The sequence below is a fragment of the Gobio gobio genome (assembly GCF_949357685.1).
Source record: "Gobio gobio genome assembly, chromosome: 11".
NCBI lineage: Eukaryota > Metazoa > Chordata > Actinopteri > Cypriniformes > Gobionidae > Gobio > Gobio gobio.
Window position 1 is genome coordinate 8,148,065 of NC_137104.1, and position 13,984 is coordinate 8,162,048.

At 39.6% G+C, this 13,984-nt stretch overlaps 1 protein-coding gene across 5 annotated transcripts in view; it reads right to left on the reverse strand.

The window, feature by feature from the left end:
• Nucleotides 1–752: 752 nt before the first annotated feature.
• gatad2b (GATA zinc finger domain containing 2B) overlaps nucleotides 753–13,984 on the reverse strand; it is a 64,428-nt gene continuing 51,196 nt past the window's right edge. For 3 of the 5 annotated variants that reach the window (XM_079829536.1, XM_079829537.1, XM_079829538.1), the window contains 6 exons: nucleotides 13,522–13,692; nucleotides 12,044–12,410; nucleotides 8,636–8,838; nucleotides 7,503–7,613; nucleotides 7,099–7,303; nucleotides 753–3,366 (listed from right to left, as the gene is read on the reverse strand). In XM_079829536.1, the coding sequence (XP_079685662.1) occupies nucleotides 3,230–3,366; nucleotides 7,099–7,303; nucleotides 7,503–7,613; nucleotides 8,636–8,838; nucleotides 12,044–12,410; nucleotides 13,522–13,692 (1,194 nt within the window). In that variant the 3' untranslated portion in view covers nucleotides 753–3,229. Of the gene's footprint in view, nucleotides 3,367–4,274; nucleotides 4,332–7,098; nucleotides 7,304–7,502; nucleotides 7,614–8,635; nucleotides 8,839–12,043; nucleotides 12,411–13,521; nucleotides 13,693–13,984 lie in introns of all 5 variants that reach the window. The other 2 variants (XM_079829534.1, XM_079829535.1) reach the window with 1 other exon arrangement.

Genomic DNA, 13,984 nt, shown 5'->3' on the forward strand with positions numbered 1-13,984 from the left:
CAGGGAGAGAGGGGAAGAAAAAAAATAAAGAAATTGCAGAGAAAAGAAAAAAATGGAAGAGAGAAGTAAACCCCAGCGCTAGAACTCCAGAAAAGCTGATTGTCCAGTCAGAGAATTATGGACAGTGATTCCATGAGGTGAAACTTGAAAAAGTATATCTAATAATGTCACAAACCTTAGGATCAAAACTTGCATGTGCGCAAATCGTCCATTTTTTTTCGTCTTGTGAATTAAAGGCTGAAGGCAAGAAGCATTGGAACAGTCAAAAACAAACAAACAAGTTTTTTTTCTTCATCGTATACAATGTATACAATCTTCCATGACAAAAAAAAATTTATAAGAGCATTGTGATTTTTCCCTAAAAAAAAAAGGGATATATTGAAGAAAGTTTGTACTGTAAGCAATAGAAAACAAAATGTACACAATCTCCCCTGTTGGGTTTTCTGCACCCAGTAATTTTGCTTTAGCGTGCTTTGATTTTGCGTTTACGGTGATCGCTTTGGATTTGGTCAGGTGAGGGGTAATACTGTCAAATATTTCATCCAGTCCATGTTCTGTTTGTGTGGGACAGAAAGGAACTTATTCACTGAACATCTACATAACTTCAACGTTTGAAATAAAACTCGAAAAACAAATAAAAGAGGTAACGGAAAAGAGACGTAACGTACGAGACCGTCCCATCGTGTCTCAGTCCAAAGACTACAGAATGGAAACGCTCCACCAGAACAATGAACTTTTTTTTTTTTTTTCTTCTGCAAATACTACATCCTACAAAAAACGTACAGCCGGGGAGAAAAATGCATCTAAAGAGCTCATTCAAAAACAAGAGAAGTATAATCCCATACATTTTGCACATTTGTTACACAATAATACACAGTGATCACAAAACGAAATGACAAGCTTCACAATATTCATGGCTTTTTGTTTGCTTTTCTACACAATATACAACCATTTTAATTTCATTTCATTATTTTTAATTCAAGGGAGAAAAAAAGCATATGTACAATAAGTCATTATTACTTCTGACCTAGCAAATATCGTGTCATCATCTGTTCATACATTTTTTTTTTTTTGTGGTTTGATTAAATTTGATTTTTTTTCTCCTTTTTTCTTTCGTTTTTTTTTTTTTTTAAGAAACAGCTGAAATTAAACAACCGAACGAAAATAATGGAACTTAATCGAGGAGTCAAAAGGAAGTTAAACTTCAAAAATCCAACTTTCTCGTAAATACATGAACACAGGTATATGGATGCATCTAATATAGTCTACAAGAGAGAGCAGGAGAGAGAAATGAGTTATTATAAACACCCTACGTTCATTTCAAAAGAACAAAAAAAAAAAATACAGATCAGAAAATTGGAGCGAAGATAATGAACAGAAAGGGACTGATGTATCATCATCATTACCAGGAGAGAGAGAGAGAGAAAAAAATTATAATAATAAAAATGTAAACATCCTATCATCTAATATTGCACCTGAAAATTTAATCCAAGGTAGCTTCAAAATTGTTTTGTTCAAAAGTTGCATCGTTCCACCACGAATCAGTGGCGTTATACAGGACAGTTTTCAACAACAAAAAAAAACTGCAAGGATCAGTGACTATACACATGACAGAAAGACGCATGTGCACACATTAATTTCCATTAATACACCACTTCATAGCTTCGAGTCTCCTCGCAGCTATTAAACATGACCTGCATGACAGACCTCAGTCTGATTTCCAAAACAACCAAATGTGTCATGGTAAATGCTTAGGCTGGGGGAAGGGAAAAAAAAAAACGTTAAGTGCTCAACTTCTTGTCAACAAGCAGATGTTAAACCCTTTGAAAGCCATTCGGGAAACACGGAGCACTGCCTCACTAACAGGCGTTGATGGGAGCGATATATCATCCTGCACAAAATCCCTAATACTGCATATCGACTAAACACTGCTTGTATTGTCGCCATCGCCAAACGCTTGCGCGTCTGCCGAAACAAACACACGTACCATAATATCTTGAAATGCATTCATTTAACGCGGAAAATCTGTCTCCCGACTCTCTCCGAGACATCCGATGGCATCCATACCTTAAGCCGAAACATTCTTATCCTCTTTTAACCGTTTTTTTCCCCCACTTATTAAGAAGAAAAGTGCTCCTCCATAACGAGGCATCTCATGTGCATTGCTTTAACACGATGATTGATCCTTGTCAATGCCTTCTGTTAAAACACACGTTAACAATCTACGCATAAACCGTCCCCCCCCCCCGATAATTGACATTTCAATGATTATCGTCTCCCGTGGCAAGTACCTTTAAGATACACGGCCATTTGAGATGGAGACGCCGCCCGACGAAAATAAAAAGTACAAAAAACACCCAAGCAGAAGGGGGGAAAAAAAATCAAAAAGAGACTAAAGTTCATGGAAGGGATGGAACTGTCTGGCTTCATTCTCTGCTGTGCAGTGAAACACGACGTCACCACAAAAGACGCTATATGAGACATCACTGCATCCTGTGAAAGTGAAGGCATTGAGAGACACGGGAGAGATCCTGATATAGTTTCTCTGTGCTAGCGCAGGTCCGTTTTCAGTTCGTCGACTAGATCAGCTGCATAAGGATCAATCTGATCAATGTACATGAGTCTGTCTCGCTCTCCCTGAACCAGAAGGTTCTTGGAGGACTTCCCAAACGTGTAAAGAACGCCTTAACCGTTCCAACGCTGAACACATACGACGTGAGAGAGAGAATGAGTCTAATTTTACAGGGGCGACTGAGGGAGGAAGCTTCCAAAATGAACCAAAAAAGCTTTTCTATTTTTTAAGTGACCCTGAAATCTGGCATCCTCCCTCTGAAAAGAAAACAAAAACATACGGGTAAGAACATAAAAAGATGCAAAAACCACTAAACCTACTAATAAGTGTAATAAGAGTAACTGTAACAGAAGCAACAATAATACTAATAATAATAACTGTGATAATAATAGAAGTAGCAATAACAACAGCAATAATAAGTTGAGATAACAATAAAGAGCTTTGCTATAGTAGGAAACCGAAGTTTGAGATGCACTGACAGTCTGGTGTTTATAGTCTGACTGATTGAGCTGTTCTTATGGGTTAGTTGGGTAGGCACACGGACAGGCACTGCATGCGATGGGGTGATGGTGTGCGTGTGTATGTGTTGGGGGGGGGGGGGGGGTGTTCTGATGGGGCGTCCAAGGGGGAGGGGGGTATCTGCAGTCCCGTCAGGGCTCATTTCTGCCCGGTGATGGACTGGGATATGGAGCGCGGGGGAATCATGTCGAGCAGATACTCCCGCTGACGGTCCGCTAGGCTGGATGCCTTGTGGCCCCCGATGGCTCCCGGATTTAGATAGGCAATATTCAGACCTGCGATGGAGGACAAAGACAAAGAGAGGGGCCGGGATGGTTAAAGAGAAAAAGTTGAAAAGGGGCAAAATTCAAGTGCTCCAGAAGTGAGTTCCTGACATAGACTGCAAGAATAACAATTCTTTAACTTTTTCACGTGTGATCCTATCAAACCCCAGAAATCATGCCAATAAAATAAATAAAAAATGAAATAAATTAATTTAATGTAAGTGTAGGATCAATAAAAAAAGTATGAAATAAAAAAGAAATTACATTATATGTAATCATTAAAAAAATATATTATTATTATTATTATAATAAAGAAATTTCTTTTGACTTTCATTGCTTTATAATAATTCTACACTCACCTAAAGGATTATTAGGAACACCTGTTCAATTTCTCATTAATGCAATTATCTAATCAACCAATCACATGGCAGTTGCTTCAATGCATTTAGGGGTGTGGTCCTGGTCAAGACAATCTCCTGAACTCCAAACTGAATGTCAGAATGGGAAAGAAAGGTGATTTAAGCAATTTTGAGTGTGGCGTGGTTGTTGGTGCCAGACGGGCCGGTCTGAGTATTTCACAATCTGCTCAGTTACTGGGAATTTCACGCACAACCATTTCTAGGGTTTACAAAGAATGGTGTGAAAAGGGAAAAACATCCAGTATGCGGCAGTCCTGTGGGCGAAAATGCCTTGTTGATGCTAGAGGTCAGAGGAGAATGGGCCGACTGATTCAAGCTGATAGAAGAGCAACTTTGACTGAAATAAGCACTCGTTACAACCGAGGTATGCAGCAAAGCATTTGTGAAGCCACAACACGCACAACCTTGAGGCGGATGGGCTACAACAGCAGAAGACCCCACCGGGTACCACTCATCTCCACTACAAATAGGAAAAAGAGGCTTCAATTTGCACAAGCTCACCAAAATTGGACAGTTGAAGACTGGAAAAATGTTGCCTGGTCTGATGAGTCTCGATTTCTGTTGAGACATTCAGATGGTAGAGTCAGAATTTGACATAAACAGAATGAGAACATGGATCCATCATGCCTTGTTACCACTGTGCAGGCTGGTGGTGGTGGTGTAATGGTGTGGGGGATGTTTTCTTGGCACACTTTAGGCCCCTAAGTGCCAATTGGGCATCGTTTAAATGTCCATCCCTTTATGACCACCATGTACCCATCCTCTGATGGCTACTTCCAGCAGGATAATGCACCATGTCACAAAGCTCGAATCATTTCAAATTGGTTTCTTAAACATGACAATGAGTTCACTGTACTAAAATGACCCCCACAGTCACCAGATCTCAACCCAATAGAGCATCTTTGGGATGTGGTGGAACGGGAGCTTCGTGCCCTGGATGTGCATCCCACAAATCTCCATCAACTGCAAGATGCTATCCTATCAATATGGGCCAACATTTCTAAAGAATGCTTTCAGCACCTTGTTGAATAAATGCCACGTAGAATTAAGGCAGTTCTGAAGGCGAAAGGGGGTCAAACACAGTATTAGTATGGTGTTCCTAATAATCCTTTAGGTGAGTGTATATGCTGAAATATTTGTCAGGTGGCACAGCCTAGTGCTTGTCTCACCTGTTTTGTGATGAATTTAGTATTTCCCTTAATCTTTAACCCTACCGCATATTACATTAGTTGGTCATTTTATTCTCGTCAATCTACTTGAGGGTCAACAGCATGAAAGGATTGTACAATCAATGAAAATCAAATGAAAAAAAGTTGTGTGGATTATTATTAGTAATTATGGAATCGGGTTTTGTCCATCTGCTAATTGAAAGTAATTTAGTTTTAGGAACACTCCACTTTTTGAAAATAGGCTAATTTTTTAACTCCCCTAGAGTTAAACAGTTGAGTTTTACCGTTTTTGAATCCATTCAGCCGATCTCAGGGTCTGGCGGTAGCACTTTTAGCATAGCTTAGCATAGATCATTGAATCTGATTAGACCGTTAGCATCTCGCTCAAAAATGACCAAAGACTTTCGATATTTTTCATATTTAAAACTGGACTCTTCTGTAGTTACATCGTCAGGGAATCATTGAACTTTGCTGGCGTACCATGGGTGCAGAGGCGCAGTGATATTACACAGCGCCTGAAAATAGTCCCCAGCACGCTCTCTGTGTAAGCAGGTTGTCACGTTGCTTATGTTGACGGAAGTAAGCCTATTTTCAGGCGCTGTGTAATATCATTGCGCCGCTGCACACATGGGACAGCAGCAAAGTTCCTTGATCATTACGCAGGAACGAGAGTATAGTTCCTAGCCATATCGGCCTAGAAAATCACAACTTTTCATTTTCCATCTGTCTTAGTACACAATGTAACTACAGAAGAGTCAGGTTTTAAATAGTAAAATATCGAAAGTCTTTGGTCATTTTTGAGCAAGATGCTAACGGTCTAATCAGATTCAATGATCTGTTATGATATGTTAAAAACATAAACAAGCCTCCACAACGTGCTGGCTATGTCATATCATAACGTTAAAATGCATAAACGTCAGACCTCATTAATCCGGGAAGGACAAAAGAGCACAAATTTATATCAAAAAGCAGTAGAGACGCTTTTCATGGATTTTGCACACCGTGTCGCTGTGAAGTGGACGTTAGTAGTCAAGGGAAAGCCGCCATTGACCGACATGCCAGCACGGAAAAACATAAAAGTAACCGACGAGCCGCAGGTAGGCTACTTTCCATAATCTCAGGATGACAAAATCTCCACTGCAGAGCTTTGTAAAGTAATCATAATCATGCAGTCAAGCATCACCAGTCATACTGTATAAAATAAATACATAAATAAACAAATAATTAATGCGTAAAAATATATATTTCAGTTCTTAACAAAGAGCTGCTGCAGAGGGTATTTATGTATTTCTGTTATTTCCAGAAGTCCAGAAATGTTATGATTTCAGGCACTGTGCACTTTGCAAAACAGGTTCATCTCAGTGGTCAGTTTTTGAAACAGACATCACAATGTCTTGAATAAATGCAAATGTATTTATTTAAAAAAGTTGCCTCTTCTGTTACACATAGGTCTACATCAAGATATATCTTGATTGTAGTTGCGAGTACACCAAAGTCCTAAGCAATTATTCTTGCCTCACTAAATGCCGAAAAGTGTCCTCCTTTTTGGTGTTGTGGAAATGGCCACCCTAACAGTAGGGGAGTTGAAAAATGAGCCTATTTTTTTAAAAAAGTGGAGTGTTCCTTTACAAAGTCTTGATTTTGTTTTGGCCTCTACTAGAATAAGTTTTCATGCTTGAATGTTCATTATTTCTCACATATTCTCAATTGTTACGGCTCCTCTCTTCCCAGTCTGTCAGTAACGCTCTGTTTAGTTCCGGTCTCTATGAAGCACCTCCTTTTGAAAAGCGCACTGTGCTCTGATTGGTCGGCTGGCCCAGTGTGTTGTGATTGGTCAACCGCTTTAAGTGCGTTCGGGGAAATGTCCCGCCCCTTACAATAACTGAGTTTCAGCCCACTACTATTGCTTATTGAGCATATGCCTTGGGCGGGAATTATTTAAATGAGGAATATTGTGACGTGTTCGTTCCCGAAAGAAAACTCAAGACTACGGTGACACTGATATAGAGAATAACTGCCTTTAGTGTGTATTGTTGCTGTTTGAGCATGAAAAAGGTCTGCAAAGTTACAAAGTCACTACAAAGAAAATGTAAGAAAGCAAAATAAGTCCTCTTTAAGGTAAACGGTGCATTCATAATTCAAAAGCATCATCTTACCAGGGATGTTGTAGATCTGCCTGCGGCTGTCATGCTGGGCCCGACTGCCGCCGCCGCTGGTACTGCTGCTGCCGCCACAGCGCTTGCTTGTCATACCCAGCAGCCCACTGGCCACTGAGAGCTGGGAAGCCTGGGCGAAGTTAGAGAGGACACCTCGTGCTGAGCTGGACAGGCCCCGCTGTAGAGCGGCCTGTGGCTGGGGAGTCTGAAAGACACAATGAGAGCGAATCAGTGTTAAATTTCATGACACGTCTTAGTACCATTAAATTGACACTGGCATTCATAGAAGCATCCGTATTTAAAATCTGCGATTAGCTGAAAGGCCAGAATTAAACTGCCATTTCAAAATCCATAAAAATGGATCTCATGAGATCCCGTTATTAATACACAATGAGAGAGTCCACCTGTCGGAGGGCATGGTGTCGGATCATGGTTTCCCCTTTGCTCACGCTGGGCACAGTCTGGGCGGAGCTGGGAGACAGAGCAGCCTGCTGCTGCAACCTCTGCTCTATTTCCTGGACGGACAGAGACACAAACAGGAAGTCAGCATGCAGTTACACAAACCACCAGCTAGGAATGTCAGTGTTAAATCAATAATAATAATAATAATAATAATAATAATAATTAGGGCTGTCAAAAGATTATTCACGATTAATCACATCCAAAATACAAGTCTGTGTTTACATAATATATTTGTGTGAACTCTGTATAATTATTATGTATATATATATAAATACAAACACATTCATGTATATATTTAAGAAATATTTGCATGTATATACATTTATATAATTTATATTATATATAAATATAAATATTTTATATATAAATATAATACATTGTTCTTAAATATATACATGCTTGTGTGTGTTTTTGTATATAAATAATAATTATACACAGTACACACATATATTATGTAAACACAAACTTTTATTTTGGATGAGATTAATCGCGATTAATCTTTTGACAGCCCTAATAATAATACAAATGAATGAGTCAATATGAATAATTATATTATATTAATATAAATAAAATGAAGAACGAAAACAATTAATTTGTTTATTTGTCTTTATTTAAACTTGAAGAAAATGTTACTTAATTGAGAAATAAATGTAGGCTGTATGTCATTGTTTTTAATGAATTTGTTACTATTTCACTTCGGCAATGCTGCAGCACATAAGTGTTATTTTAATATTATTTATAAACTATTATAGTATTTATTAATATGTTGAATTAGAATTTATACATTTAGTTTTAGTCTTTTTTTTTTTTATAAGTCTTTGTATTTTTATATTTATGTAGAGCTTTCATTTAAATTTTAATACTTACAACTTTCATTTCAGTTAGTTGCCAAAACAACATTTCAATTTTTTTTCTTCATATTTTTCTGCTTTATTTTTTAGTTTGTAGTTTAGTTTGTAGTGTGGTACTGAAACCTTTGTTGAGAATCATTAAGCTTCATTGTTATTGACTGCAGAAATGTTGACATCATAACTCTACTACCAGCAGTAAAATGAAAACTCAGATATCGACTGACCTGTTCTTGCTGCAGAGCCTTAACGAATGCGTTCTTCAGCCTATTGGTGTGCTCGGCCTTCAAGGCCTTCTTCTGATTGGATGTCATGCACTGCTCACAGAGGATGCGGCCACTTTTCTCCTGCTTCCAGTGTGGGGTGAAGTCGGTCCTGCACTGGGCACAGAAGAACGGCTCCACGTGTGGCAGTGACCCCCGCATTTTACCTGATCAATTGCAAACACAGAAAAGAAGAGTAAATTAGAGCTGCATGTAAATTGAACAGAGTGCATGTGGTTTAATAAATCAGAGATACTGGAGTTTCATTTTCGAGTCAAGTGTGATCGGCCTAAAAGGGTTAGCTCAGACAAAAAAGAAAATTGTGTTATTAATTACTCGCCCTCATTTCGTTCCAAACCCGTAAGACTTTTGTTCATCTTTGGAACACAAATGAAGATCGTTTTGATGAAATCTGAGAGCTTTCTGTCCCTCCATTGACAGCTCATACAGGTTTGGAATGAGAGCGAGTAATTAAGGACAGAATAATTTTTTTTTTGGATGAATTAACCCTTTAAACTGTTTCTACCTGCACAATTTCTGTTTCCCTTTTGAACATTAGATCTGCTGATTTTTTTTCTGCCGCTTTGTTCACACTTGTACTTCAGTTCATGTGGTTTGTTTGCTTCGGACCCAAAAAACCCTCAAAACATTTAGTCCTGGTCCAATTCGCGTTGAGATTGCCATTTTTATCATCGAACCAAAAGATAACAAACCTAAAGGAATAGGAATATGTTCACAATCTGATTGGCTGGCTTTTATGACGTATTGCCAATTTAGAGACGACAACTTACCGAACATCCAAAACAACGCTGTGTGCTGGGATAAACGCGCTCTTTGTGTGTGTGTAGCTACAAATGATGGTATTTTGAACAGCTGAGAACTCGTGAAGAGCTTATAAAATGTGTAAAGGAGACAAAACAGCAGCAGGAATCCCTCCGTCTCACACACACACACACAAATCATATATTGCGGTTCTGATGCCGGTCCCGAACAGCTCTTACAGGTTTGGAACGAGGGCGAGTAATTAAGGACAGAATTTTAATTTTGTGGGTGAACTAACCCTTTAAACTGTTTCTACCTGCACAATTTTGGTTTCCCTTTTGAACATTAGATCTGCTGATTAATTTTTTGTGCCGTTGTGTTCACACTTGAAGTTCGGTTCGCATGGTTTGTTTGGTCCGGACCCAAAAACCCCCAAAACATTTAGCCCTGGTCCAATCAGTGTTCAGATTGCCATTTTTAAATCACCGAAACCTAAAGGAATAGGAATACATTCACAATCTGATTGGTCGGCTTTTATGACATATTGCCAATTTTGAGACGGAACTTACCGAACATCCAAAACAATGCTGTGTGCTGGGATAAACACACTCATTGTGTGTGTGTGTGTGTGTGTAGCTACATTTGATGGTATTTTGACCAGCTGAGAACTCGCGAAGAACTTATAAAATTTGTAAAGTAGTCAAAACAGCGTCAAGAATCCCTCCATCACACACACAAAAGAAGATCTGCTGCGAGGAGACGCGGTTCTGATGCCTGTCCCAAACTGTGATGGGCAATATCACTACTATGACAAGAAAAAAAAAACTATATGCGCGAGTATTCGGTCCTTTTTAGGGTCGCATCTTCCTGTTTTTGGTTCGTTTACATGTCTTTGGTCAGTGTTGTGTTCATATTTCATTCAAGCCGCACCAGAGTTCATTTGGAAGCAGACCGAGACCGATTTTTTCAGTGGTTCTCAGTCCACTTGTTTGATGCCCTCCAGGGTTCGGATGGCAGTGTTCAAATAAACCGCACTAACAGAGCAATCGCACCAGGGTTTGTTTTAATCGATTATCGAACCAAACATGGCAAGTGTGAACACACCCATAGTCCTGGTTCACCTAGCGTTCACACTGTCATTTTTAACACCAAACCTAAAACTGTGATGGACAACATCGCAACTATGACAAGAAGAACCAGGAATGCTTGAGCATTCGCTCCTTTGTAGGATCGCATCTTGTGACATCATGTCCCATTTTGGGTTAGTTCAGATGTCTTTGGTCCGTGTTGCGTTCTGCATGAGTTTGTGTGGAAGCCCTGAACAGATGGGTCAGAATTTTTATTTTTTTGGGTGAACAAACCCTTTAAACTGTTTTTACCTGCACAATTTCGGTTTCCCTTTTTAACATTAGATCTGCTGATTTTTTTTTTTTCTGCCGTTTTGTTCACACTTGTACTTCAGTTCATGTGGTTTGTTTGCTTCGGACCCAAAAAACCCCCAAAACATTTAGTCCTGGTCCAATTCGCGTTAAGATTGCCATTTTTATCACCGAACTAAAAGATAACAAACCTAAAGGAAAAGGAATATGTTCACAATCTGATTGGTCGGCTTTTATGACATATTGCCAATTTAGAGACGGAACTTACCGAACATCCAAAACAACGCTGTGTGCTGGGATAAACACACTCATTGTGTGTGTAGCTACAAATGATGGTATTTTGACCAGCTGAGAACTCGTGAAGAGCTTATAAAATGTGTAAAAGAGATAAAACCGCAGCAGGAATCCCTCCATCACACACACACAAATCATATATTGCGGTTCTGATGTCTGTCCCGAATTGTGATGGGCAACATCACGATGATGATAAAAAAAAACGATATGCGTGAGCATTCTGTCCTTTTTAGGGTTGCATGTTTTTGGTTCGTTTACATGTCTTTGGTCAGTGTTGTGTTCTTATTTCATTCAAACCGCACCAGAATTAATTTGGAAGCAGACCTAGACCCATTTTTTCAGTGGTTCTCAGTCCACTTGTTTAATGCGCTCCAGAGTTCGGATGGAAGTGTTCAAATGAACCGCACTAACAGAGCAACCGCACCAGGGTTCATTTTAATCGAACCAAACATGGCAAGTGTGAACATAGTCCTGGTTCGCCTAGCGTTCACACTGTCATGTTTAACACCAAACCTAAAACTGGCAACATCGCAACAATGACAAGAAGAACCAGGAATGCTTGAGCATTCTCTCCTTTGTAGGAACGCATCTTGTGACACCATGTCCCATTTTGGGTTAGTTCAGATGTCTGCACAAGTTGGTTTGGAAGCCCTGAACAGATGGGTCTTGGTCCGCTTGTTTGATGCACACCAGGGATGGCAGCGTTCACGCGTATTCAAATGAACCGCGCTAACAGAGCAATCAAGTTCATTTTAATCAAACCAAACCTGAGAAGTGTGAACACACCCTTAGTCTAGATCTTAGGAGCAGCAATATGGCATTAATGTGCATCACTGCAATTCAATCAATATTGTGTTGCCATATTGTGCAGCCCCACTGTGGAAGGTGAAGACTCCTCTCTACCCTATCCGACAGTTTTTGTGGTGTGGTTTCTTACCCTGACTATCAATGACGCTCTGCACCACTTCTTCCAACCCCACCATGTAGATGAACTCAGAGTTGGCAGCAGAGGGCAGGAAGTGCAGCAGGGGCGCTGGAGGTTTAGGTGGAGGTATCTCCAACAGGGTCTTCTCCAGCTGCTTGCGCAGGGCCAGTTTAGCGGCCGCTTGGCTGCTGGCCTGGTCGTTCAGTGAAGCGACGCTGGAGGCGCTGGAAAGGGTGGAGGGGCTGACGGCACCAACCCCGCTTACGCCCACCCCAACGCCAGCCACGCCAGCTGCTCCCGCTGCCTGCATGTGCGCCAGGTTCATGTAGATCGCCGAGGAGCCCGAACGCTGCGAGACCCCCACCTGCTGGCTGGCAGCCTGCATCACACAAAGCAAAAGGGCAAACCATCAGCAACTGACATGATCCATTTTTATGAATGATTCATGCTGCGTCCAGGCGGTTTGTGGAATATACGACATATTCAATATGATTTTTGTTGGCGATATAAAACTAAACACTATGAATATTGCTGTGATTTAATGCACAATTTTTTATTTGGCTATTAAGTTAAGGGCCGTTCCAGTAGGCTTGTTTTACGCACCGTCCTGAGGAGGAGATATTTTAAAAGCATAATTTAAACCCCAGCAGCAAAAAGAAAAAGAAGTACCTGCATTGCACTTCACATGTTTTAAAAATATATATAGTATATACAATTAGATTTTTTTTTACTGTTAACAAAAAAAATCCCCACCCTTTTAAAGGCAACTAAGAAATATATAAATACTGAGATATACACACAAACTACCGTATGTTTTTTAAAGATGCTCATCAAGTCTGCATTTATTTAATAAAAGTACAGTAATATTGTGAAATAGTATTACAGCTTCTACTAACTGTTTTCTATGTGAATATATTTTAAAATATGATTTATTCCTGTGTGGCAAAGCTGAATTTTCAGCATCATTACTCCAGTTTTTAGTGTCATGTGATCTTTCAGAAATCATTCTAATATGCTGATTTGCTGCTTAAGATTTGTTTTATTATTGTTATCAATATTGAATTTTTTTTTGGGGGGGTAACTGTGATACATTTTTCAGGATTCTTTGAATAGAAAGTTCAAAAGACCAATTATTTTTAAACAGTAAAGACTTTTCTGATGTTACAAAATAATTCAGTTTTTTTAATGTAAAAATCGCACCCAAAACTTTTGAACGTTATACATTTTGTCAAAAGCCTGAAAATACTTTTTTTGCTATATCGCACAGCCTTAGTTTATAAATTCAGTCTTTTGAAATGAGCCTGTAATAAATGTATTTAACAAAGTACAAATGTGCCACAGCAACTCCCAGAACAGAGTATGACCTTTAAAACCAACGGAGCGGTTCACATTGTATAATTGTTTAAAAGTTTAATGTCAATAAATTGCAGGGAGAGAAACCACAAAACAAATTAAGACTAATGTGTTTGAGCTTAACTGTCAGACCGTACCTGCTGATAGCTCACTGTATTACCCAAACCGCCTGTGGAAGAGCGGCCCATGCCAGGCTTGGAGGGCAATCTCTGACCCTGAAGCTGGGCAGGATTGGGTGCAATAACCCGCTGTGACATCATCATGGGGGGCAAAGATGCATTGGCAGCAGACCTGATTACTGTGTGGCCCTAAGGGGGTGAAGAAAGACACATGCAGAGCTATTAATAAATACGCAATGCCCTGCATGTCCACTAGATGTCAACAGACACTGCAGATGAGATTACACATTGTTGACATCAAATGCTTTGTTTGTACTCAACAGATGGACCGTAATTAAAAATGGTAACTGGTACCAATCTATACAGTTATGCTGATCTTAAGGTGCTGCTCCTATGGCAACCAACAGCAGGCTCTAACATGTTCAGTCACATAATGAGGAGTATTCATGTGCAGGAAATGCATTGTGCTTGCTGTAGAAAA